Source organism: Halichoeres trimaculatus, unplaced genomic scaffold, assembly GCF_033239565.1.
Source record: "Halichoeres trimaculatus isolate MK-OKI-2021-1 unplaced genomic scaffold, fHalTri1.1 fHalTri1_scaffold_11, whole genome shotgun sequence".
Lineage (NCBI taxonomy): Eukaryota > Metazoa > Chordata > Actinopteri > Labriformes > Labridae > Halichoeres > Halichoeres trimaculatus.
The window spans coordinates 22,952,831-22,978,628 of NW_027437189.1; the positions used below are offsets into that span (position 1 = coordinate 22,952,831).

General features: G+C 40.9%; 1 protein-coding gene across 4 annotated transcripts in view; it reads left to right on the plus strand.

The window, feature by feature from the left end:
- fmnl3 (formin-like 3) overlaps window positions 1-25,798 on the plus strand; it is a 37,163-nt gene that overhangs the window by 9,257 nt on the left and 2,108 nt on the right. The window contains exons 2-25 of one of the 4 annotated variants that reach the window (XM_074681213.1): window positions 6,614-6,697; window positions 7,700-7,780; window positions 9,068-9,144; window positions 11,052-11,135; window positions 11,627-11,773; window positions 12,678-12,786; window positions 12,911-12,987; window positions 13,423-13,516; window positions 15,404-15,478; window positions 15,578-15,688; window positions 15,783-15,932; window positions 16,535-16,636; window positions 16,848-17,214; window positions 18,562-18,654; window positions 18,783-18,907; window positions 19,017-19,219; window positions 19,293-19,596; window positions 19,698-19,778; window positions 19,905-20,034; window positions 20,129-20,289; window positions 20,459-20,560; window positions 21,514-21,606; window positions 21,735-21,858; window positions 23,440-23,564. In XM_074681213.1, coding sequence (XP_074537314.1) covers window positions 6,614-6,697; window positions 7,700-7,780; window positions 9,068-9,144; window positions 11,052-11,135; window positions 11,627-11,773; window positions 12,678-12,786; window positions 12,911-12,987; window positions 13,423-13,516; window positions 15,404-15,478; window positions 15,578-15,688; window positions 15,783-15,932; window positions 16,535-16,636; window positions 16,848-17,214; window positions 18,562-18,654; window positions 18,783-18,907; window positions 19,017-19,219; window positions 19,293-19,596; window positions 19,698-19,778; window positions 19,905-20,034; window positions 20,129-20,289; window positions 20,459-20,560; window positions 21,514-21,606; window positions 21,735-21,858; window positions 23,440-23,531 — 3,066 coding nt within the window. In that variant the 3' untranslated portion in view covers window positions 23,532-23,564. The remainder of the gene's footprint in view (window positions 1-6,613; window positions 6,698-7,699; window positions 7,781-9,067; window positions 9,145-11,051; window positions 11,136-11,626; window positions 11,774-12,677; window positions 12,787-12,910; window positions 12,988-13,422; window positions 13,517-15,403; window positions 15,479-15,577; window positions 15,689-15,782; window positions 15,933-16,534; window positions 16,637-16,847; window positions 17,215-18,561; window positions 18,655-18,782; window positions 18,908-19,016; window positions 19,220-19,292; window positions 19,597-19,697; window positions 19,779-19,904; window positions 20,035-20,128; window positions 20,290-20,458; window positions 20,561-21,513; window positions 21,607-21,734; window positions 21,859-23,439; window positions 23,565-25,798) is intronic. The other 3 variants (XM_074681212.1, XM_074681215.1, XM_074681216.1) reach the window with 3 other exon arrangements.

Genomic DNA, 25,798 nt, shown 5'->3' on the forward strand with positions numbered 1-25,798 from the left:
TTTTTACATTTCTAAGCTGAAAGAAAACATTAATGCCAGCTCTCCTACCCATTGTGTTTTCTTTGCCTCCTGGTTGGCTCTACTTTTCTGATAGGGATCAGTGGCCTGGCTTTATCCACCGTCTTTAGATAACAACACAAGGCTTTAGCTCTCCTCCTCTTTGGCTGGGCGTGTATTTTCCACCAGATCAGTTCAGTATTTTTTTTTCAGGATTTTTTTGCCATTATTAAGTTGCTCTAGCAAATTTATAGTTTTTCTTCACGAGAAAATTGAGCCAGATAAAGGTTTTTTTTTTTTTTTTTTTTTTTTTTTTTAGTATTTAAAAAAAAACAGTTACCCACCTGAGATATCTGAGGGTTATCTTGGTCTCTAAACGTCTGGCAGTCACATCAATCCGTAAATGCTTGTTTTTGAATAACTTTCATTCATTTTAAAGTAAAGAAAGTGTTGAAGAATGAATGTTGGAGGAGGATCTGAAAAGGCTGATCAAAGTTTTTATTTTCATTTGCTTGAAAACTGTTTTTTAGGGCTTAAATTCACTGAAATCAATTCTGAATAAATCTTACAAGACAAAAAAACCCAAAAAAATAAAATAAAAAAACAAAGAAACCATGAATTTATTTTGAAAATTGTTCTGCATTTTGCAGTTCATTTGGTGCACCAGGGAGCGCTATTATTTATTTATGTTACACAGGTATTATGAGGTAAACATTTTTAACTTAAAAATAGGGATGGGTACCTTTCAGATTTGAAATGATATGGTATCGATGCCCAGTAACTGGCAATCAGTACTGGTACTCAACAATACCAATTTTCAGTACTCTACTGTGTTTTGTGGTAAAAAAATATCAGTTTGTTTAATAACAGAATATATATATATATATATATATATATATATATATATATATATATATATATATATATATATATATATATATATATATATATATATATATATATATATATATATATATATATATATATTCAATTTAACATATTTATTCTTCAGTATATAACCTTGCAATGCTGTGTACATATCTAGAATGAAAAATTGCCTACTCTTTCACTCCCTCACAGTCACAAGGATGCATTTAGGTACCGTAACATGGTACCTTTTGATTCTACGTGAATCGGTACCCGGTGCTTTTGACAGAATTTGGTCGATACCTGTAAAAGTACCTGATTCAGTTTGAAAAATCTTCTTATTCACCTTTACTAGAAATACGAAGACCTTTTCCACTCATTGTCTGTTTGTTAAAAACCAAGCCACAACCTCATGCTAGTTGTTCAAGCTTGTATCAGGCTACGGACTGTCTAAACACAGAATTAGGGATGCACTGATGTATCATGTTATCAGCTGACATAGGCCCGTTTAATAGACCTTAGTGAATACTGCCCCAACTCTGGGAAAGATCATCAGTTTGTGAGACATGTTCCTAAGCCAGTGACATTTTATGAAGGTGGCAGCAGTAAAAAACAATTTAAAGACATTATATCTCAATGCTCATTGGAAAATTAGACGCTAAAAAACACATCACGAAACTATCAGTTTCAGTTGTTAAGTTGTATTTGATATTTAGCTTTAGTTTTGTAGATGTGATACTTTTTTGTGCTAAGTCAACCAATCAAACAACTACCTGTTGATTCATGTTTAACTCAGCCAAAAGTGTGTGAGTGGTCCAAGTTTTAACCAGGTTATGTAAAACCTATAAAAGTACATCATAAAACATAACCCTGCCTCATCTCTTGTGGGTGTAGATAGTCCATTGTCAGTGTATTGTCACTGATGTTGGCAGTGCAGCTGGCAGTGCAGTCGTGCCTCTGAACCCCACCCTGATGGGCAGACACTCAGACTTGTTGGGGGTAAAGAAGACTGTCTGGACCTCTTCAGTGTCTGAGCTGCCACAGGCTCAGTCCAGCCTCCTGGGCTCTTTAGCCACCCACTCATTTCCCTCTGAGCTGATGACAACTAGTCTGGCCTGTGTAAACCAAATCAAAGTAGATAAAAACACAGACGCTGCATTTCCAACCCACTGACAGAGCACAAAAGGGAGATCAAAGTGAATGGGTTTAGTTTTCAGGGTGTTACAGTCTGAAATTACATGTAAATGATTTGCCATGTATACAACTATTTTATTCTTATGAAGGCTTATAAACACTGAATCTATATAAACCAAATCAAACATGCTGAATTTACATTTTCGAACAATGCTCTTACCTTTGTTGTCTAAAGTACATTTTTATTTAGATAATATGTTAATACAGGTCAAACAACCTCCTAACTTTTATCTTCAGGTTTTTCAAACAAAAAATGAAAGTGATGATGACATTGCTTTATACCTCTGTTGAATGCTTTACAGTTACCCAGGAAAACTTTCAGCAACTAGAAAAGCACTCAGAGAGCTCAGACCTCCACTAAGCATATTGTGATTGTGACGCAAAACTTTAGTCCTACTTTAATGTTATACTCCCTTTCAGCAGACTGTCTGCTACAATTTGGTGTAAGGTTTGTATGATAATTTATTACCTGACAGTGTTGAAAATTATGATGACCCAGTACATATTTCATATTCCAGATCTTAGTATCCAGAATATTGCCAGGATCTGGATCGTACTTTTACATCTGTCAGAAATTATGGTGACCTTGTCTTGTATTGTTTTGCACAACAATCCGACCATTTATTGTGGAGTTATATTCACATATGGGGAAAACGGTACTATTTCACAAAGATAAAGAATCCTTTAGAAAAAAATCCTGGGTCCAGACGGTGATCCAGATCACCTCCAAAATTCAATCAGTCATTCCTTATTCCATTTCGAACATTTCCTGAAAATTTCATAAAGGTCTGTTTGTCACTTTTTGAGTTATGTTGTTCACAGACAAACAGACAAACTTTTCCAAAAACATAAGCTCCTTGGCGGAGGTAATAAGAGCTCCTGTGCAAACACGAAGCGTAATTCAGTCTGCAGTGCTGTGAGGTTTTATCTTATCCTAATGGAAAGTGTGAAGCTGTGAGAAAGATGGAGCGGGAAACATCCTGTCACTCTTTTCCATTTGTCTCTCTGGGAGCCTCTGACTGGAGCTGTAGGTCACACGCTGGACTCAGGGCAGATTGTAAATCAGCCCGGATTAGGAAGCTGTCTGCTTTAGAGGCTGGTGAAGTTGCCCTGTTGACTCTGAAGTCTGCAGTGACCCTGGACTCTGCAGCATCCCCCTCTCTGTTGTGGGGGTCTGTGCGTGACTGGAGCGCTCTGCTGAGTCCCTGATGGCTTTCCTGGACTCTTCATGCCTCCTTAACCAGAAACCTGACCCCCTCAACTACTTTAACTGTTGAGTCTTAATAAACCTCTGTCCGTCTTTGTCAAAGCTCAGATTTCTCTGTTGTAGAGTTTATGCCCTTTCTGTTGGCCTGTGTTACTCCTCTGCTTAAATCTCCTCCATGACTTCTCTTTTACCTCTTTGCGCCTCGTCCATCTTGAGTTTTTTTCCCCTTCTTTGTTTGTTACTCCTTTTCCCCCTTTAACCATTTATTTAACAGAAGCTGCAATGAAATACTATTCTTTGTGTTTTAAGGATTGTCTTTTACTTCTTGAATCTGATCATTCCCAGAAGTTAGGAAGCAGCTTCTCATGATCTATGGTTACGTTCTCAAATATTCTCATTTTGAGCGGATTATAACTCAGTATGATTGCAGAGATATGGGTGATAATGGAACCAGTTCATCTGGTCCAGCAGTGTGCTTGTGTTGTGTTTTACCCCGAGTCTGCTCTGCACAGCATCACCACAGGGCATACACGCTGACCCTGCCCACCAGCCATTGTTGGAGATTTTCTATTGGGAGAAAAATAGCTCAAATGTCAAAGGATGGGAATGGCAGCACACCAAATAATAACAAAGCTGCACATTGAAATCCTTTGTCAGGCCAGTTGCAGGTCGAACAAGAAAGGCCTTACTGGAGGACAGAGATATGTGGGCATCATGGTTTCATAACCAGCACCACACATTTTTGGCATTTCTGTAGTATTTAACCCCTAAAATGGGCCACTCATTTTAGCGTGACCCTGCTCCTTCTCTCCCATAAAACCACATCTTTTTAGCTTCTTATAAACACAGGAAGTGCAAGATTGTATCGCTGTGGGAGAAAGTGAAATGAAATTAGCTAAATTGGGTTACTTGGCTCAAATTACCCAAATCTAGTCAGAAAGGAAACAACCCCTCTGCTCTTTGCTCAGTTGTAGGAATAACATCTAATCTTCCTTCTTCTTTATTCAAGAAAAAGTCTCTTTAACATTTGTGGCTCTGCGTACACCTGCACACAGTCCCACCTGTATTTGTTTACACTACCTGAGGCTTTAACTGACAAAAGATGGACCAGTATGAAACATCAAAGTCTTCAGTGTGTTTTTAGAACTCATAACAGCAGGTGGCTATGATATCAGCTTCATTTATCTATGATTCATGTAATTAGTATCATAATTCTCCCAAATGCAATAAAGGGAGCAGGTTTTTGTCCCATCAACCTTTTTTTTCCCAGACAGATGATCATGTTTTTGCCATTGGGTGCACATTTTTGTTTCATTCGTGTATACGTGTGTCTGCTTTGGATGTTTCCCAGCTATTCAGGATTGCATTACCACAAATGGGGACCTTGCTCTTTGCCTGTTTGCCTCACTTCAGTATGCATGACTGACCGAGGAAACAAAGGGAACCAGGCTTTGTGCCCAGACAGATGCTAGACTGGACTTAATTTCTCATTTACCCTTTGGGTGTTTACATCCAATCTGAAGTCTGTGAAACATTATCTGAAGTGTGTTTAAGAAATCCACTTAGTGTTCCTTCTTATTCATCATTTCTTTATACAAATCAAAAAAGTCAGCTTTATCTTTAGAGGACACTGCTCCAAGTTGTTGTCTCACATAGTTTATTTTTATTTACTGATTTTGTCTCAAATTAGTTGTAGTTTTGTCTGCTAATCACCAGTGCATGAAAGAGAGATCAAATTATGACTACATATGGCCCAAGAGGAGCATCATTAGATGTCTTATTATGTGACTGCAGGCCCAAAACTTTAATATATCAAGCCAGACATATTTCAGAGACTGAAATCAGAAAACTTTAGACTACATAAAAACATCAGCTTAAAATTGCCAGTTCATTCCTGTCAAACTCATTAACCTTTCTCCTGCCAAGAAACGCAGAATTAAAAGCCTCCATCCCCATCTTGAAAATGTTCTTGTGTTTTTTTTCCAGATATAAAGGTGCAGTCTGTGTTAACCATGCTCAGAAGCAAATAATTTATTAGTGACAGATACAGATGGGAGGTACTTCTCCTCACTTCCTTGTCTGGCCTTCCTTAAGACTAGAATGTCTCCCAAGAGGGATAGAGGGGGAGAGGGAGCAGGTTGGGGGTCAGACATGAGAGAAAATTTACTAGTATAAACTACAACTATAAACAGCACACATTCCTCCTGTAATTCTGGACATCTGGTATGCATGTTTCCTCTCCTCTCCTGCATGGGATTTTATACAGCAGGTTACGTCAAAGGCTCCATATGAGATCTCTGCAGCTCTTTACAGCAACAGCATGTTATAGGAAGCTCTGTCAGGCAACACTTTTTTCACTTTAGTTATGATTTTAGCGGACTCTTTCACAAACTGGTGGGGAGTTTTGATTCCAAAATAAAATACAGAAGCAGTGTTTCCTTATCTCAGACCTGAATAAACCAATGATTCATGATGGGCTGATGGAGTGAGCCAGTCCTCCCGACGTGGAAAACTTATTTTGAAATAGTTTCATGAGATGTTCAAGCCCTGCCAGTGACTGAGAAGTTGTTATGAGAACAAGAACATGTCATTTTCCATCCGTCAAACCCTCCACGAGTGGCAAAATGCCAGCGTGAACATTATATCTGACCTGGGATGAGTTCACAGGTCGGTGTGTTTGAGATGGGAGTTGCAGCTGGAGGTTAAAAGTCAAGCTGGCAGGCCGTTAGTGGCTGGGCTTATAGGTTCTGTTTACTCAGACATAAATTAAGGTAGGAAGTGCAAACAGCCCCTTATGTCTCTCTAAAGAAGAATATCGAGGTGATGTGTTTTGTCTTCATCCTGTTTGTACATTAGCCACTGCTAACAAGCTTTTGACTTTGTGAGGGATGTCCTGACTCAAAACCTTGTGTAGCTAAGTTTGTGTTTTTTTCAACTGTATAGTAAGGGCATAAAACCCTCAGTGGGCTGGTCTCCAAACACAAATTAGAGCATTTAGGGTTTAAATTGAGCCATAGTAAAGTAGCTGCCTCAGGATGTCTCGTGTGGTGTTTAAGTGTTTTTATGAGGGGATTAGATGACAGGTCTAGTAATTGGGCAGCTCTTTAATTGTTGCTTGTTGTGGTTAACAGTAAAGTGTGTCTGGGTGAGGAGATGCAGATCATCCCCTGCTACAGGATAGAGAAAGTCAACACAGGAAGGTCATGGTGTAAGACCCCAAAAAGTTGCTGCTGCTTTGCTTTTGACGCCAGAGGCAGCGTCTCTAACCAACATGTGGTCATGAAACACAAAAAGAATAAAGAATGAAACATGTGACAATCACTAATGCTTCCCTTTTTGTGTTTTCAGAATTCTATGAACCTGCCACCGGACAAAGCGCGGCTCCTCAGACAGTATGACAATGAAAAGAAGTGGGACCTGATTTGTGACCAGGTGCGTTCAAAATCCCTTATTCATACACTGCTGAACTGATGTAAACACACAACCATCATCACCAGGTCCTGCAAGCAGGACAGGGGAGATTGACTACCTGTCTGCTGAAGTCATGGACTTTATTGAGGTGGAGAACATTAATCGTCTACTCCCTGATAAATCTTACTGACATCTTTGGAAGATTTTTGAGCCAAGGAATTCTAGTTTATGGTATTCATACTTAAACATAACAGTTCTTGTTGTTGATGATTGTTTTTAGAGATAAAAAAAAAGTTAAAAACAATTTGTTATATGTTGTACCAAATTGTTCAAGAAGTTGTTAAGCTAATAAACTTTATTTTGAAAAAAAAAAGGAATTATCTGGTAGGCTACTGCCATCAGAACTGTGTCACCACCGTCAGGTAAAACCTCTTTTTTTTTGTTGTTCTAGATAAATATGTTGACAGTATTTTTTTTACGCTGGTGATTTATTAAACAGTTTTATGTTTATAATGATATATTTAATTATTGTCTTAAACTGTGTATTTGAGTATTTAATGTAATGATTAATGATTAAGGTTGCAAGACAAAACTGATTTTAAAAGAGAACCAATGAAACTACAAAACAAAAAAATCAGAAAAGGTTAATATTCAACATTTGATAATTAATGTGTGTACATAATGATTTAGAAGCTCATTACCGGAATGAAAATAATTAAAACAGAATAATTAGCTTTTTATTGTGTGACGGTGTTGACACTAACTAGGAAAAAAACAGGGAAAAAAAAACATTTTGTGATAAATTTAGAGAACCAGGAGGTTTCAAAGAAATGCTTCTGAACAACTAAGGCTTTGCTTCATAAACACATGAGTTTACATTTATTATTGTTTAAAATTAGATAAAAATTAAATCCTGTTTTATCAATTTGCTCAAGCATCAGTGACCTGTCATCATGAAATCACTCAACCTGTGACAACTTCAGCAAACACAGTGCTTACAGTTTCTCTGTTGTCCATCTTCAGGAGAGATTTCAGGTGAAGAATCCGCCTCACACCTACATCCAGAAACTACGAGGATACCTAGACCCTGGAGTCACACGAAAGGTGAGACAAACAACCTCTAACGTAGCCTCACTCTAAAGGGGAACTGACGTTATATATTAAAGCCTTTACTAGCATGACCCGAGTGGAATAACTAAAAAAACTGAGAGCAGTTTGGCTAGCTACATTAGCCTCTGCTAGTGTTATGTGCCCTAAAAAGCTGAGTAAAATAAAACTGCAAAGGAGTTGCACCACATTAGCCACTAGGCTAATTGCTACAAAGAAACTCAAAACTATCACATCAGATGAAAAAAGGTTGATGGCTGAGCTACATTCTTTGTACATTTAGCTGCCTTCAAAAACTTAACAGTTAGCCACATTATTAGCACTGTTAGCCATTACAAGCATAAATGACATTAAATACATTACTAAGCTGTTAGTGGGTTAGTTATTTCATTGCCTGTGTATGGCTCTGCTAGCCTGAAACACTAGCAAACTGGGGTGAAACCATCGTACAGAAAATATTTGTGGGTCAGGATTATTGCTTTAGCAGCTACTAGCATAACACTTTTGAGTTAAAAATGAACAACTGGTGCTTTGGCAACATCCTTGGCTATACTACATTACAGGATAAACTGTTTTGGGTTACATCATATCACCTGATATGCTGCAAGGACAGCATGAAAGAAAACAGGATATATCTTAAAAATATGTTTGCAGTTCAGTTGCATTGTTGGTTGCAGTATTGCTACTAGCTTAACTTACCTAGCAATTGACCAACAGTTTTGAATGAGACGTATTGTCTGCTCCATTAGCAAGTGCTAGCATAACTCACATTCAGAACATCAGTAAGCAGTTGTCTGAAGTGGCAGCCAAGTCAGAGAAACTAAAATATAACACAACTTAGAAAATAAAAAATTAAAAAACTTAGATACATTAGCTGCTGCCATTAACTTAGCTAACAAGCTACATCAACAGTTTGTTAGCAGCTGCTAGGAAAAAAATTGCTGAAATACTTTTGACAAAATGTATGCAACTGACCTGTTTTGTAGGCTGTAGAACATACAACTAGCATAACACAAACACAAAACAATCACATGATTCCTGAGAGCTGCAGACAACAGTGAAAAAAAAGGAGAAGCAAATAAAAAAGTCATGTAAAGCCTGCCTGCTTCTCCACTTTCAGTTTTAGACATTTTTCAGTAGTAAACCACAAAACAGTAGTTATTGCTACTATATATTTTTGAATCAGTGTTTCCTTTTTAAGTAACATATGAACCTTTCCTGCTCATTTAGTGACTGCATATTGATACATCTGCATCATAACTCTGTTCTCTTTATGTGTTGCAGAAGTTTCGTAGGCGGGTGCAGGAATCCACCAAAGTCTTAAGGGAGCTGGAGATCTCACTGAGAACAAATCACATTGGGTAATCAATCCTTATCTCATCCAGCAGTTTGAAAGCAAATTTATTGTTTAATCCACAGTGCATAAGGAAGTCACATTATTATTGTAATGAATAGTCCTTTCTGTTTGCTCTCGCTGCTGCTGCAAGGACCCCCAGTGCTCATGGTGCCCAGAGATCCCCATTGTTTTAACCTTGCCAAGCTCTGCAGCTCCACTTCATGGAGCTGGTGCTCATAATGCCCAGATGGTATCCATTGTGCTGCCTCATCCACTCCCCCATAGTGTGGAGCAGGAAGCCTTGTTGTGTTTGCCAGAGGGACAGGAAGCCAAGTTGACCAACGCTGAACTCAATGAAAAGCACAAAAACACACTCAGGGATACTTCAATGTTTACACATTTGTCAGATTTTAAAGTAAACAATCCTTTTGTATTGTGTTATGCTATTTTGTAACAGACAATGGGTTTTTAGTGTGAGTGTGGATGTTACATAAGCCTTTCTAGCCTTTATCTTCTGTGTTGCAGACTTAATCCTTGGCTTTATGAATCTTTGTCACACAGATGATTACACATAAAAAATGTGCTTCTACGACTTGCCACTGAATATCTGAACCAGAAGGAGCCTGTAAAATGGCTTTGATTTTCCACAGAGTTCACTGAGTTCCAAGGATAACTCATTTTCTATTAGGTTCATCAATAAAGGTCAGTTTTGATGCGTTTCCCAGAAAATACACAGAGGCAAAGAAAAGAGGAAAGCTATTTTCAGCAGACTCTTTGTGGATGGAATTAAGTGAAACAGATGCTGGTTTATTGTGTGTGTCTGAATCCAGGCCCTTCTCTGATGTGTTATTCCTGAGATTGCCAAGAAAATCTGAAATAGCAACTGGTTGGACAGATGTAGAGGGACTGAAAGGGAGCAAGGGAAAGAGAGAAAGGAAGGAGTGAGGAAGGAGTGAGGGGTCAGAGGCAAGGAAGGGAGAAAGGGGAGGGAGGCTGCAGACAGGAAACTGATGATCAAGCCCGCCTTCTTATCCACCCCCTCCTCCTTTTCCATCCTGCACCCGTTTTTTACTCTTTACTGCTTTGTTTGCTTTCCTCTGTTCTTCTCCTCACCTCTCTTCCCTTTCCCCCTCCTCCCACTCTCCCCCTCCTCCCCCCTCTACTTGCCTCCTGATTGCTTTCCTGCCTGTCTTACCGTTGGCTGGCCAGCTCCCTGCCACCATAACCAGCACTACCAGACTATTTTAAGAACCTTTTACCCCAATCCTGTCCCCCCACCGGAGTTCCCTGAAGAAGTGGGGAGGTGGTGAAGGGGTTCTTGTGGGGGAGGCAGACAAAATACTGTTGACTGTCAGGGGTTTGACTTGAGCCCAGCTCCTTCAGCCATATGCCCTCCACATTCTTTGTCTCGTCGCAATGGGAATTCCTTTGTTTAGAGCTGTTTCTCTCTCAAGAAAAGTGGAATTAAACTGCTTGAGCTGACTTTCCATGGCATTCCTGCAAATTTTCTTCTTTTTTTTTGAAGTCAGGGTTGATAGTTGAGCCCCTGGAAGTATAAAAGTAACTACCATCTAGCAGTATACATACCTGTTGTGTCTGATTGGAAAAACAATTCCTGATGCTTTTGTCTTTCAATTGGTCTACAGATGCCCCCTCATTTTGCCTCCAGTCCCTGCTTTTAAGGACTAAGATAATAAAACCCATTTTGAAGAGTCCTTACACCTGAAAAAAACAAGCCTACATTATAAATGAATAGTATAGGATGTTAAAAACATGACAAGAATCTGTGAAGTTTAGAATTAACACACTAATCACTTTTCTTGTCTGCTTCTCCCTTCCTCTGCGTTAATAGCTGAAACACTGTCCTAAAGGATAAGGGTGTGTTCTTAAACTTGTGCCCGGCTCACTCCTCTCTGTTCCTGTGCGTCACAGGTGGGTCAGGGAGTTCCTCAACGATGAAAACAGAGGTCTCGACGTCCTGGTGGAGTACCTCTCCTTTGCCCAGTGTGCTGTCATGTGAGTACCTTTGCACAAACCCACACTTTTTACACACCAGTGCTCTACACGCACATATATCTGTCATTACTGCAGCCAAAAACCTGCCAAAGGATCTGGGTCGGGCAGTGTATCCAGCTGCTGAGTTACCATGTTTTAGTAAAGCCTGTCAAACTGCTTGTGCATCTAAAAAAGTGCCAGACTGCATTTGCGCCTTCTTTAGATGTGTTTGAATGCCTTGTTGCATATGGGCCAAAGTGAATGTGTTTGCTGACAGATGCTGTATGTGCCTGGAGAGGTTGGAGAGAGTCTATGTGCTGAGCTTTATCGTGCAGCTTGATGACAGTTCTTGTGATAACCTCTGGCTCTCTACCAAGCTGCAACGCTAACTTAACCTCCCCCGTGCCTCCTTATCTATTCCCCCTGCTCCTCTGTGTTGGCTTGTATGTCTATCTGTTCGTCTATCTGTCCGTCTGTATATCTGTCCGTCTGTCTGCCTGTCTATGGCCCAGGTTGGATTTTGAGGGGCTGGAGAATGGGGAGGATGGCTACTTGGACAAGGCTAAATCTTGGAGCAGGTCCATTGAGGATCTGCACCAAACAGGCACCCAACCCTTCTGCAACACACTGGTGCGCTCAGCCCGCCAGTCTGTCCTCCGGTACGTATTGCTTAGCCAGCTTCCCTGCTATTAGCTTCCCCTGTTTTCGCCTTGCTACGCTAACACTGAATGTAATCATGTATTAGCATGTGAGCCAGTTATCTTGGTGCTGCTCTGTTTAAAAAAAATCCCCTAATAGCTGATTTTTTTTACGAATCAGCTGACTTCTTTCTTGAACTCTAGGCTCTACAGATTGCGAGCAGTATCAGAGAAAGAAACTAAAGTCTTTGAACTTTTGCCCTATGAGACTCTTTTTGTTAGCGCCCCTCCTTTATCTGTCCAGATGTGTGTCTGCACTGTCCTCAGATGAGAGCCAGCTGTGAGCTGCAGCATATGCTGGACAGTTGTGGCGTTCTTCTTCATCACCGAGCCACACACAGTCAGGAGATGAAGGAGCACAAGACATCAAGTCTCTGTGGATGCAATGCACAGGAACAGAGTGAACAGAGAAACAGTCAAATAGAGAGAAAGCTCAGGCATTTAGTGTTTTAAAAACATCACCACTGAATCTGTTTTGGTATAGCATTATGTAACGTGTTACTTTACAAAATGCTTCTTATGATTCAGAAACGCTGGATCATGGGACACGTGAAGCCATTTATAAACTGCACAAAAAAGTAATATCATTTACACATGATGACTGTGCAACACACTTACGTAAGAGCAGTGGTTGACAACAAGGAAATCAAGCATCTCCCATGATGCATCTGTGACCTCAAAAGCCATCTAAGTTTTTTCTGTCAAACTTTGTACTCTGTAATTTTCTCCCTCCACCTCTCTGTCTCTCTATGCCACACTTAAAACACAAGTCATATGAACAGCGAATACACTCCAGGAGTAAATATACCAGGCTGATGCTATATTAAATCTGCATTACTCTTTTAACCTTTGTAATCTGTTGCAGCTATGGCACTGTTTCCAACAGCAAAACCATCAAGAACTCTCGCCTCGTGAGCCAAAAAGATGACGTGCACGTGTGTATCATGTGTTTAAGAGCAATCATGAACTACCAGGTAACCCAACCAGCATAAACACTTTACACATCCGTTATAAATGTGAGAAAATGTGTGTTTCATCTACAGTCAGCTAACCACTTCCTGCTCTGTCTCTCTGTGTCTCTCTGCCTCCTACATGCAGTACGGCTTCAATATGGTCATGTCTCACGCTCACGCAGTCAATGAAATTGCTCTCAGCTTGAACAATAAGAACTCACGGTAAGAACCAAGGCCCCTCGTTTCCATAGAGGCGGGCCCGGGTCAAACAATAGGGGGAGACCCTGCAGCCAGTTCATATGATATGCTCTCATTCTCCACGGGGCTGAGCTTCCCTCTGAAGTTTGAGATCAGAGAAGTAGATACAGGCTGTTAAAGGATTATTTACTGAAGGCAGATTAATGCTAAACCACCAAGGCTTATAACTTTATAATGAAGGGTAGAAAAGTAAACACTTAAAAACTATCAGAGTCTACCTTCTTTAATAAGGTTGGCATGATCTATAGAATTAAACTCTCTCTGTTTTTGGGTTGAGAATTTTTATTCTGGTCTAAATCAAAGAATAGAAATGTAACACTCCCACCTGTAATCTGAAAAGGTGGAAGTGTTTGCTGTTGAACTCAAGTTTTTATTAATGAGTGTCTCCTGTACTTCCAGGACGAAAGCTTTGGTCCTGGAGCTCCTGGCTGCTGTCTGCCTTGTCCGAGGTGGTCACGAGATAATCCTTTCAGCGTTTGACAACTTCAAAGAGGTGCCCAGAGCAGCACTTTAATGAATTTTGGACCATCACTTCCTAATGTTGCCCTGTTCACAAGTGACATTAATTAAATTACCATCATTTCCCACATCACTGGTGTGCATGAAGGCATAAAGGGTCAGTGTAGAGGGATGAAAGCTGAGGCTTTCTGGGAGTTTTCATGTCTACTGAGGGTGCAAGGAAAGCTCTGCGGTGGCCTGTCTAAGGTCATTAGTCTCATTAAGACACCAGATGTGAGCCAACCTTGAAGAATGATAAGGATCAAGTCCCTGATGAGAGCCAGTAGACCACAAAGGTTTGCTTAGCCTCTCGCTTTCTGCCTGCACAGTCATCTAAACACCGGAACGAGACAATTACCTCGCAGCTGAAAGCCCCAGAGAGGCTGGGAGCTAATCAACCCACTAGTCAAAACAAGATGGTATTTCTGTTCTGCTGGAGCTGTGTTGTTGTAATTTCTTATTGAATATTCCATAAAAGGTGACAGGTTTTCCACAAAACAGGCCACCAGTAGTATTCAACCACAGCTCATACACAACTAATCATGAGTTAGCTCTATAGCTGCAGAGCCTGCCAGAGATGGGAATGGTTTTCATGATTCGTGCAGCACCAAAAGAAACACTATTTTTAACTTGGAAAACAGAATCAGTGTATTTTTGTGTTGGAAAGTAGCTAAAAAAAAGTCATCCCCATGCCTTTTCCTTCACTGACTTTCTTTCCCATGAATTATGAAAATAAGCAGAGGCTGTGTTTGCAAATGGAGGAAGCTATCATCAGTTTAGATACAGCAAAACTCTTGGGATGGATTATAATCAGCCATGGATTGCATATGAAAATAAATTCCTTTTGTGGGCTGATTTTTTTTATAATAGATTAAAAATCCCATTATACATAAATACATAAATACATATTTACCTCCGCCAAGGAGGTTATGTTTTTGGGATAGTGTGTTAATCTGTGAACAACATAACTCAAAAAGTAACAAACGTATCTTGTTGAAATTTCCAGGAAATGTTCAAAATGAGATAAGGTAGGAATGATTAAATTTTGGAGGTGATCTGAATCACCGTCTGGATCCAGGATTTTTTTTAAGTATTCTTTATCATTGTGTGATAGGTCCGTTTTCACCATATGTGTATATAACTCCACAATAAACGGTCAAATTGCTTTGCAAAACAATACAAGACAAGGTCACCATAATTTCTGACAGATGTAAAAGTACGATCCAGATCCTGGTAATATTCTGGATACTAAGATCCAGAATATGAAATATGGACTGGGTCATCATAACTTTCAACACTGTCAGGAAACAAATTATCGTACAAACCTGCAACTAACACCAAATTGTAGCAGACAGTCTGCTGAAATGGAGTATAACATTAAAGTAGGACTAAAGTGTTGGTGACCATCACAATATGCTTGGTGGAGGTCTGCGCTTTTTGAGTGCTTTTCTAGTTACTGTTAATATTCTTGGTTTATACTTGATACAGCATTTCTTTCTAGCGTATTTGACTAGTAGCAGTCTATGAGAAAGCAAGTGGAAAATTTAGAAGAAAGAAAAATAATGACTCCTGGATTCATCCCAGAAATATAGAATGTTGTTCCAGTTCATTACACAACCTTATGTTTACAACCGCAGCTTGTCTGTGTAGTTGTACACAACAAAATGTGACATGAAGCTTTCTGCCCACTGTACATTTTGAAAAATGCTGATGGACTTTTCTGCATGAGATTTTCTGAACCGTCAGTTGAATCAGATCAGTCAATGTATCTTTGCATAAAATTTGAAATAAATTTAACTTTTCTCCATATTGGACTCAATATTAAGATATAATCAATTTGAATTTCAAATAATCTGTATTAATCTGTTTTTCTGCATTGTAGGTGTGCAAGGAGAAGCATCGCTTTGAGAGACTAATGGAGTACTTCCGCTGTGAGGAGGGAAACATCGACTACATGGTAAGATCAGTTTTGTATCATGAGTAGATCTTGTCTTATTGATATTTTCTCTACATCCATCCGGTTGGAAAACTCTGCGTCTAAATCTGTCTGCTCTAGGTTGCTTGCATGCAGTTCATCAACATTGTGGTCCACTCAGTGGAGGACATGAACTTCAGAGTTCATCTGCAGTATGAATTCACCAAGCTGGGACTGGATGATTATCTGGAGGTAAACCTCACCGTGCTCATCATAAAACAAGTGGAGAGTTTTTGTGCTGTGTGTGCAAATTTCACTAATTCTGATTCACTCTCGTTAATGTCAGAAATGCAAACACACGGAGAGTGACAAGCTTTCGGTGCAGATCCAGGCCTACCTGGATAACGTGTTTGACGTGGGTGGTCTGTTGGAAGATGCAGAGACGAAGAATGCAGCTCTGGAGAAGGTGGAGGAGCTAGAGGAGCACCTGTCTCATGTAAGTGCACCACCCTGTCTGGACCACCAACACTGGCTTTATGAGTATGTAGTGGTTCACCAGACATGTACTTAACTGGGCTGTTTCTACGTGGTGATTAGAAATCTAAAGAGTGTTTGCATTTCACAAGTGGTTCAGAATAATGAAGGGGTGGAGAACGCTGGAAAGTACTGAGCGTGACAACAAGCTTAATATTGTTCTCGCGTTGGCTCGTCCTTTCTGGGCAGTTGCCTTCACATCCCACGCTCCTTCGCAAAGACCTTTTTCACATCGAAAGGTCGTGCAGAGCACTGACATCATGCAAGGAATTTCATAACAAACTCGGCACTCCAGAGTCAGGAATGATGGGGGAGGAGGAGGGTAGAGATTCCTCATGAATTCTTTTACAACATGTGTAATCTTTTCAAAATCAAAACTAAAAGCTGTGTCATGGTTTGGCTGCGTCATGCTGCTGGACCATATCTTATTTCATATTGATGATGCACAGCGTTTAGGGGAGAGAGTGGGAGGGAGCCGGTCTGGGAAAGATGCCCAAGCTGTGGATCAATTCTCATATTCACCACCTCTCATTTCTGCTGCTCTCTCTGTGCATCGTCCTTCAGGTGACGGAGAAGCTACTGGAGGTTGAGAATGAAACAATGATGAAAGTGGCTGATCTGGAGAAGATACTCCTGCAGAAAGATAAGGACCTGCAGCTGATACGGGTGAGTCAAAAGCTCTAATAATGTGATTTTGCTCGTCTGCCTGGCAGCAGCAGGGCTTCACTGCACCTCCCTGTGTGTTAGCTGAGACCACTTTCAGATGCATGTAGCCAAATTGCTGTGATAGCAAATTAGGTCAGCAGGAAACAGGATGTTTCTTTAGCTTTTAGAGTCATTGTGTTGCACTCTTTATCGCCCCCTGGTGACTATTTAGGAGACATACGAGTCAACCAACACCCAGGTTAACACCCTAAGGAGAGTGATAAAGGAGAAGGACGCTGCCTTCCAGAGACACTTCAACATCGAGAGACGTCTGCTGGAGCTGGAGCAGCAGGGCACCATCCGTCTGCACAAGAAGCCTGACGGAGACATCGCCATCGAGCCTCTGGGTGTCGGAGGTGTTGGTGGAGTAGGAAGCGGCCTTGGCATCCCACTGGGCGACATCGGGCAGCTGTCTTTGGGTTCAACAGCTGGTTTAACAGAGCCAGGAGGAGCGGACGCCAGTTTACCCCCAGCAAGTGAAGCTCCTCCCCCTCCTCCACCACCTCCCCCTCCTCCGCCTCCTCTCCCCTCTACCTCAGGTGATGAACCATGACGCACAGTGAACATGTCTGGTGACATTTATGTGTGAAAGTTGATTTGGTTTGGCTCCGGAGCCTCAGAAGAGGACTATTTTCAGTTCCCCTTCCTTTTTTGTTAATTCGTGCCAAGCCAGGTGACGGGTCACAGCAGCGTTTCAACCCCAGACAGGAAAAGGAAACACACAGCTGGTTTTCCTGTGTGTGTGTGTGTGTGTGTGTGTGTGTGTGTGTGTGTGTGTGTGTGTGTGTTTGTGTGTGTGTGTGTGTGTGTGTGTGTGTGTGTGTGTGTGTGTGTGTGTGTGTGTGTCAGTGTTCAGCGGACTGTAGCACAGAAGAAACAACAAAACACTCTGTTAGAGCAGTTTCCAGCTTCACATGAGACATAAAATTGATTGAAATGAAATTGATAGAATATATTTGAAAAAAAAACATAAAACAAGATACTCAAAATCAAGAAAACATTGGAAAGTGAAGCCAGAAATTAATACATATTAGAATAGAATAGATAAGAACTTTATTGTCACTGTAACAAGTACAACGAAATTGAAGTCACAGCAGCAATCAAGAAAACAAAAGTAAGAAAGTGTATAGAAAATGCAAAAGGTCCATAAGAAAATAGCTGATGACAGCTTGTCCATCATTCTCCAGTTCAGCCAGCCTCCACCTCCACAGGGTCCAGGACTGAGCTTCTTCAGCAGTCTGTTCAGTCTCTGTCTCCTGGATCCTGTCTGCTCACAGCAGGTGAAGCTCTGCCAATGTGGTGTTGGTGTCTGATGTTAGCTCCGTTAGCCATGTCTGTGAATAGCATGATGCTACTCTGCCCGCTGGTATTCCCTCTGTTGCTGGGTTAGCACAGCTAGCTCGTCCATCTTACTGGAGATAGATCTTACGTTCCCAATAACGATGGATGGAAGGACAGGTCGATGTCATCACTTCTTTGCTCACACTTGAGAACCAGCACGTCATCCTCACCTCCTGCTCCTCACCTTGTGGGAAGACATCTGGCCTTATACTAGTTAGCATTGACATGCTACAGGCTGCTAACAGCTGAGTTCACATGTAAACAATGCAGCCATGGTTACATGTAGGATCTCCAGACAAACACAGGAGAAAAAGTAGTAAAAATATCACTGAAGCCACAAAATGTTTGGTGTCCATGACCAACAAATGAGCCATACAAAGTGATGATCCACTCCAAATACAAAGATTATGAAAAAGAGACAAAGAAATTACAAGAAATGGACAAAGAAGAGAGAACTGCTGCAAAAGGCAGCCATAGCCAACAGGGCAGCGCCTAGCAACCATATTAAAAACAAATTAAAAAACATCTTTTCATCTTCATCACAGGCCCATGTGCTCCAGTCCCACCACCACCTCCTCCTCTTGCTCCTCCTTTGCCAGATGCCTCTCCCTCTGTTATCCTTAGCCTGGGTCTCTCAGGTAATATGTGACACAAAACTGCTCATTTTTATTTTGCACATGAATAATTGAGCACCATCCTCTTCAGATCATGAATACAAACCAAAATCTAACCAGTTAAAGTGTTTATTGTTATTTATAAATAACAGCAATCAGAATCAAGAAGCCCATAAAGACCAAGTTCCGCCTGCCTGTGTTTAACTGGACGGCCCTGAAGCCCAATCAGATCAATGGCACAGTCTTCAACGAGATTGATGATGAACGAGTGCTAGAGGTAAATCCAGCTAGAGATGATAAGAGAAATATCTTCAACGTCTTTGTTTCACATCTTTGAGAGGTTGATAAAACTGCTCAAAACACATTTCATGGATTGTTTTGCGCAGGAGCTGGATCTGGAGAAGTTTGAGGAGCTGTTTAAGACCAGAGCCCAGGGTCCGATCGTGGATCTCTCCTGCACAAAGAGCAAAGTAGCCCAGAAAGCTGTAAACAAGGTCACTCTTCTGGATGCAAATCGATCCAAGAACTTGGCGATCACGCTGCGTAAAGCTAACAAGACCACAGAGGAAATCTGCAAAGCAATAGAGAAGTATGCATGTTGTCCACTTTTCTAGCCGTGCCCAAGATAGAGCAGGTGTCTCATACGTGTTTTGTTTCTTCAGGTTTGACTTGAAGGCTTTACCTGTAGACTTTGTGGAGTGCCTGATCCGTTTCCTGCCCACTGAGGCAGAGGTGAAGGTTCTGCGTCAGTATGAGCGTGAGCGGCGTCCACTGGACCAGCTGGCAGAGGAGGATCGCTTCATGTTGTTATTCAGCAAGATCGAGAGGCTCACCCAAAGAATGAACATCATCACCTTTGTGGGGAACTTCTCTGACAACATCAACATGCTCACGCCACAGCTCAACGCAATCATTGCTGCTTCAGGATCAGTAAAATCCTCACCTAAGTTGAAGAAAATGCTCGAGGTGAGAGGTGTATAAAAAAGGCTTTAAACAAACTCAAGCATTTTAAAATCAGAAAGTGTTTTTTATTAAATTGTTTCTTCAATGGTCTGGTTCACATGTAGATCATCTTGGCCTTGGGAAACTACATGAACAGCAGTAAGCGAGGCTGTGTTTATGGCTTCAAGCTACAAAGTCTAGATCTGGTGAGTGTTATGTCTCAAATTTATGAACATTTGTTAAGCTCTCAGAAATTCAGCACAAAAGACATCGCACACAGTTGATTCCTTCGAACCTCTCACTAATGCTGGAAGTTTTTTTTTGTCACACAGCTGCTGGACACTAAGTCTACAGACAGGAAGATGACACTGCTCCACTACATAGCTCTTATTGTGAAAGAGAAGTACCCTGAACTGGCCAACTTCTACAATGAGCTGCACTTTGTAGATAAAGCAGCAGCAGGTAAGTTTAAACAGCTCAGATCTCAGTCACCAGATCTTCATATAGTAGATAGACATGCATGTTTAACACAATCCCCCTGATGTGCATCTAAAAGTTTCCCTGGAAAACGTGCTGCTGGATGTTCGAGAGCTGGGGAAAGGCATGGATCTGATCCGCAGAGAGTGCAGCCTACACGATCACTCGGTGCTGAAAGGCTTCGTCCAGGCCAGCGACACACCACTGGACAAGCTGCAAAAAGATGCCAAGACAGCAGAGGTATCTTGAAAAGGCCTTTTCTTCATTTCCTTTTGAAGGGAAAAAAACTGACAATGGACACCAAGAACTATTTTTCTCTAACTGACTTCCTGACACACAACCTATCACAACTAGACAGTGTTTACATACAATGCTTCCACCCTGGCTCTGTCCTCCTTCCCAATTCTAGGAATCCTTCAACAATGTGGTGAACTACTTTGGAGAGAGCGCCAAGACAACTCCACCCTCGGTGTTCTTCCCAGTGTTTGTGCGCTTCATCAAGGCCTACAAGGTGAGGAAACAGAGCAAACCCTTCCTCGTGTCTGTGCTGACAGAGCGCAGCTCTTTGCTCTCGCTGTGATTGGAAGTTCCCTGGTTTTAGATTTTGTTTCAGTGGGAGCGGATCAGGGCACAGCTTTGGCTGCCTCTTTGCCACAGGACGTGGCGTATAGTCCGAAGCCAAATAACAGGAAAGGCCAGCTGGGTCTGACTCCAGAGCTGCAGCTGTGGTGTTTAGACTGGTTCTGCCCCCCCCCCCCCCCCCCCCCCCCCCCCTTACCTCCTCCTCCTTCCCTCCTTTCCTCCTCCCCCTTTACCCCCAGACGGCCTCGCCCTGCCCCACTACACTGCACACTTCCTGAGATTGTTCTCAGACTGGATTTATGGGATCTGCTTAAGGAAATGTGCAACACAAGGATTTCTGTGTATGTGTGTTAGTTCAACACATACACACTGATATTTAACAAAGACAGTTCAACATGTGAGGGTTCAAATGCTGAGTTCAACATTCTGCAAAATACGCTTCTTATAATACGGAAAGTAAAATAAAAACAGCATTACAACCCCTTTACCTGCGCTGTCACAGAGGCCTTTATCTGGGGTAATTAGCTTACTCCTGCCTTTGCTGGAGCGCTGTATGGACTGCTTTAATGTGTTGTGCTAACCTAATTAGCACACAAATATGAAAATGGTAATACTCTTTATAGCTTACTCAAAGCCAAAGTGTGAAAAAGCAGGAATCAGAAGCAGAAAGTTTATAACCTTTTTGAACAGTTAGTGCATATAAAGAGAAATGTACGAGTTGAAAACAGAGGAAGAAACAAAGTGGTTGCATTTACTGAAGGGTGTGTCTTTGTTTATGCTCTCTGTTTGTATTCTTTGTCCTTTACAGGTCACACAAGTGCGTCTACACTGATTTATTTGAGCTTCTTGTCACAGACTGCTCCCTTTCTCACTTCTTAACAGGATGCAGTGGAGCAAAACGAACAGCGGAAGAAGCAGGAGCAAGCCATGAGAGAGAAAATGCTGGCTCAGGAGGCCAAACAGCACGACCCCAAGGTACAGTCCCCTGTGCATGTGTCTGAGCTGAGTGAAAGCAATCAGATGTTTGCACAGGGCTAAATAAAGCTTTGTGGTGTGCCAAAATAGCACAGTGAAAAGTACAAATAACCTCTGTGTTGGTTCAGGTCCAAGCCCAGAAGAAGAGGCACCAGCAGCAGGAGCTGATCGCAGAGCTGCGCAAGCGGCAAGCCAAAGACCACCGACCTGTGTACGAGGGCAAGGACGGCACTATCGAGGACATCATCACAGGTGGGCCAGACAGCACCCTAAAAAGACCTCATGTGGGTGCCTGCAGCCCTGGTCGCCCCAGGTCGAGGATGACTGTAGTCATTCACTGCTCAGCGCCTCTAAACTGCACCATGTGCTATGTGGTGCAGACACCTCCACATCTGGAGCACAGCACGTAGCAGCACCGCAGCCGGTGGTTTTTCCATGATGTGCTGTCTCCTAGTTGCAGTAGATCTGAGATGTACAACAAACACTAAAGCTGTTCAGCTCACAGAATCAGACTCAGTTTTCTCCTAAGTCTCTATTAGTGTAGATTATTCAAAGGATGTTTGATTTTATTGGAAAAACTTAACACCTACCTTTAGATTTTTTTTCAAGGAGTTATGAGCATAGACTGTATTAAGAGTGGACAGCGTGGCTCCGCCATTTATCATTGTACGGTTTTGAAGCCAAAATACCCCCGTCACAAAAGATAAAGATAATAATTATTTATTTTCTTTCGAGAGTGTAATCACTTCTTGACTCTACCTCTAGACATATTTTACAATCCCCGAAAAAAATACACGAGAATGGCAGCTGTCAATCATCGTTAAACCTTACGTAAAGCCTCGTTTTTAACCTCGTATAACTACTGAAAACGAAACTTTTCAGAAAAAAGAGGACTTGAATACAAGACAGCCAAATGCTATCTTCAAATCACCACAACAATTGGACGTGAGAAACATTTCTACGAAGAGTATTAATTTTTTAAAGTTTGACCACAGCCCATCTGGAATAGCTGGAAAGCTGATTTTTTAACCTATACCGCAGCCAGCCACCAGGGGGAGCAGTTTTTGTGGAGCCCTCACTTCGAGCAGAGCAAGCGGACGTCCATTTTTTTTACAGTCTATGGTTATGAGAGTCAGTGTTTTTAAAATCCTCCATGTCAGGCTTCAGGAAGGGCAGAAAGTTGTAGCTATAGCCTTGGGAAAAGCTCAATAAATGTTTTTTTTTTTTCAAGAGCATTAAAATAGCTGACAATGTAAATAACACATTAACATTATATATTTTATTGTTAATAACTCATCTGTGGTGGTGCTATCAGAGCTTATTATGCGACTTATGCCTTTGTAAAAAAAAAGCTCATTGTGCCATTCCAGTCAAACTTCACTTTCAGTCCCCCTTTTGAGTATTTATGAGCAGTTTTGATAAATGTTTTATAACAGCATTACAAAATATTACCTGGCCTTGAGGAAACTTGGAGTTTTTGTTTTTAATAAGTGACTGTGGCATTATTTTTTAGTAATTTGGAAGACATGTTTTGTGTTGCCACAGTTGCTATGCAAGAAAATCACAGATATCTGCTCATATCTACACTTATTAGATGATTATAAAGTGACAGTGAATGCAAAATGGGGCAACTTTAAGTGAAGTGTCCCTCCCTCATTCCTATTCTTCCAAAGGGTTTCTTCACAGCTGGTTTAAACTATCTACATTCAGAGAGAACATAGATCTACATCTTTTTTAGATTCATCTGAAGCTGGTTCAGTGTTTTTACCCCCTTAACGAATGACAGTGTCCCAGGTGTGACTTATTTTTTCTCCCTCCCCCTCCTCCCCCCAGTCCTGAAGAGCGTGCCCTTCACAGCCCGCACTGCTAAACGCGGCTCACGGTTCTTCTGTGAAGCCAACCTCTGCGACGACGCCAACTGCTAGCCCTCCCCTCCCTCTAATGCCAAGGTTGTTCAGGTGTCCCTCGTACGCCTCCTGACCCCACTCGTGCATGCAGCATGATCCCCGTCACCCCCCTCCAAACTCAACCCCACCACCCAAACTACAACTACTGTGAACTAACTTGGGCCGCCATTAGTTTGTTTGACTTTAGTAGACTCCTATCAGGCATCTGATGATAGGAGTGGGCCAAACCTCTTTTCCTGGCAGTGATGAAGAGAAGGGTTGTACTGTGAAGCTTGTCAACATATTTTATGTGTGAAAATATGTCTGACACACTCAGTACAATCTGCTATCACTGTGTTTATTATATAATAAATTAAGACCATAATGCATGACATACAGTTTGAAAAAGGCTGTGCATTATCATCATGGCAAACTTCTTCTAATGCATTGAGCTAAATTCAACGACCATAACATAAAGAGGTTTGGCTACTTTACTGTTTTTATCAACGATGCCTTGTTCCATGAAACTAACTTGTTTGTTTACAAGCTAACATGTGACTCTTCTTTCCTCAACCCACCACTGTTTATCCTACCCCCATCCAGCTGAAAAGAAGATTAATGACAGTATTTCCCATTCCTAAGAGAGGGTAAGGAAGGTAGCCTGGCTGAGAAACGGCCCAGCTTGGTCCTTCAGGTCCTGTGTGCTGCTACAGTGATGTCAGCTGCTTCAGCTAGCTGCTTTGGATGCAAAAGAGACTTCACAACACTGAGATTGCTTTATTTGTAAACAAGAAAACTAAAGAGTAATACTGTTTAGTTGTTGAAAACTAAATATAATCCACCCTGTTAGCTGTTGAAACATAAAAACCTTATGAACAAAGTGATCATTAAGATCCTGCCCATTAAATTGTAAAGTCCCAGGTGACGTTATGATCCCCTCGAACCAACATTTCAACTAAATTGTTGAAAGAAAATTAAAAACAAATGAAGTGTAGGGCCAACAGTCACAAACATATTTAAATTAAATTAATTTTCAGGTTTTTTTTGTTTGTTTATTTTTTGTCTCCTCTATATCAAGTTGCTTACAGATTTTTTTTCCTCAGGTGTAAGAAAGTGTTTTTATCTTAAGTGTTTAAATATTTGTTTTTGAAGTATAGTTGACAAAAGCAGATGTTTGAACTTTAAATTCATATCAAGAGTTCCCTGAACTCATTCTGTCATACTTGTTAGCTTATCTGTTATCATAAATCTTAGGGATGCACTGATATGAAAATTTTGTCCAGCACTGGTATCCGATGTTAATATTGCCGTTATAGCCTTTAACCAATATTTGCCGATATCAATATTGTTTTTTAAAACCAAAAATAATATGAGATAATCAAATTGTGAACATACTTAAAATCATGCAAGCTGAATTTTTCAATATCTCCCTTTATTTTCAAACTTGTTTTCCTTGTCCACTCTTCTTAGGTAGTTTTGATGTTTACATAGTCATTGAAAACAATATTATTTGGATCTTGAAAGTTCGTTCAAGTTGCTCTGAAAATGGCTGGAAGCTAATGAGTAGATATTGGCCCACTTTTACACATCGGCCGATTCCAATATGTCAAAGAAATGATGATACAGATATTGATACAGATATATTGTGCATCCCTGATAAATGAATTATCTAGCCTATCTACAGTTTCTGCACATTATTTTATATCACAGATAAAACCCATATTTTCTTTAACTATAACATCTCTTAAATTCTCACTGTTCAACAAATTTGTCAGAACAAAGTGTCTGCAGATAATACGTCCTTTGTTATTCTCATTACATCCTTCATCAGTTCATCACCGTCATCCTCTTCACCCCCTCTTATTATGTGTTGCATGTTGTCCAGTGTTCATTAATGTCCACCATGTTTTGTCTTTGCTAACTGTCGTCCCACGTCATGTCAAACAGCTGTTTGGTCAACAGGCTCTAAAAAAAAAAAAAAAAGTCTCAGACGAAGATCTAAACAAATTTTGGGTCCAGTTCTTTGACAGAGCTCAAAGTTTTTCTTTGGCTTCAGTACAGCCTGCTTGTTGTTGCTCAGCAGATGAAGAGCTTGTTGACCTTTTGTATTTGGCCTGCAGTGTAAGTGTTAAAAGTTGCTGTAACTACATTCCCAAAGCCTTGAATTTCACTAATTCCCTGTTACAAGTTGAAATACAAGGTTATGGGAATGTGGCTTTCCACATTGACTCTGCATTGCTCATGTTTGCCCTTTTTTTTGTTTCTAACACAAAGTTAACAAATTTAACTGCAGCAGATTTTGGAAA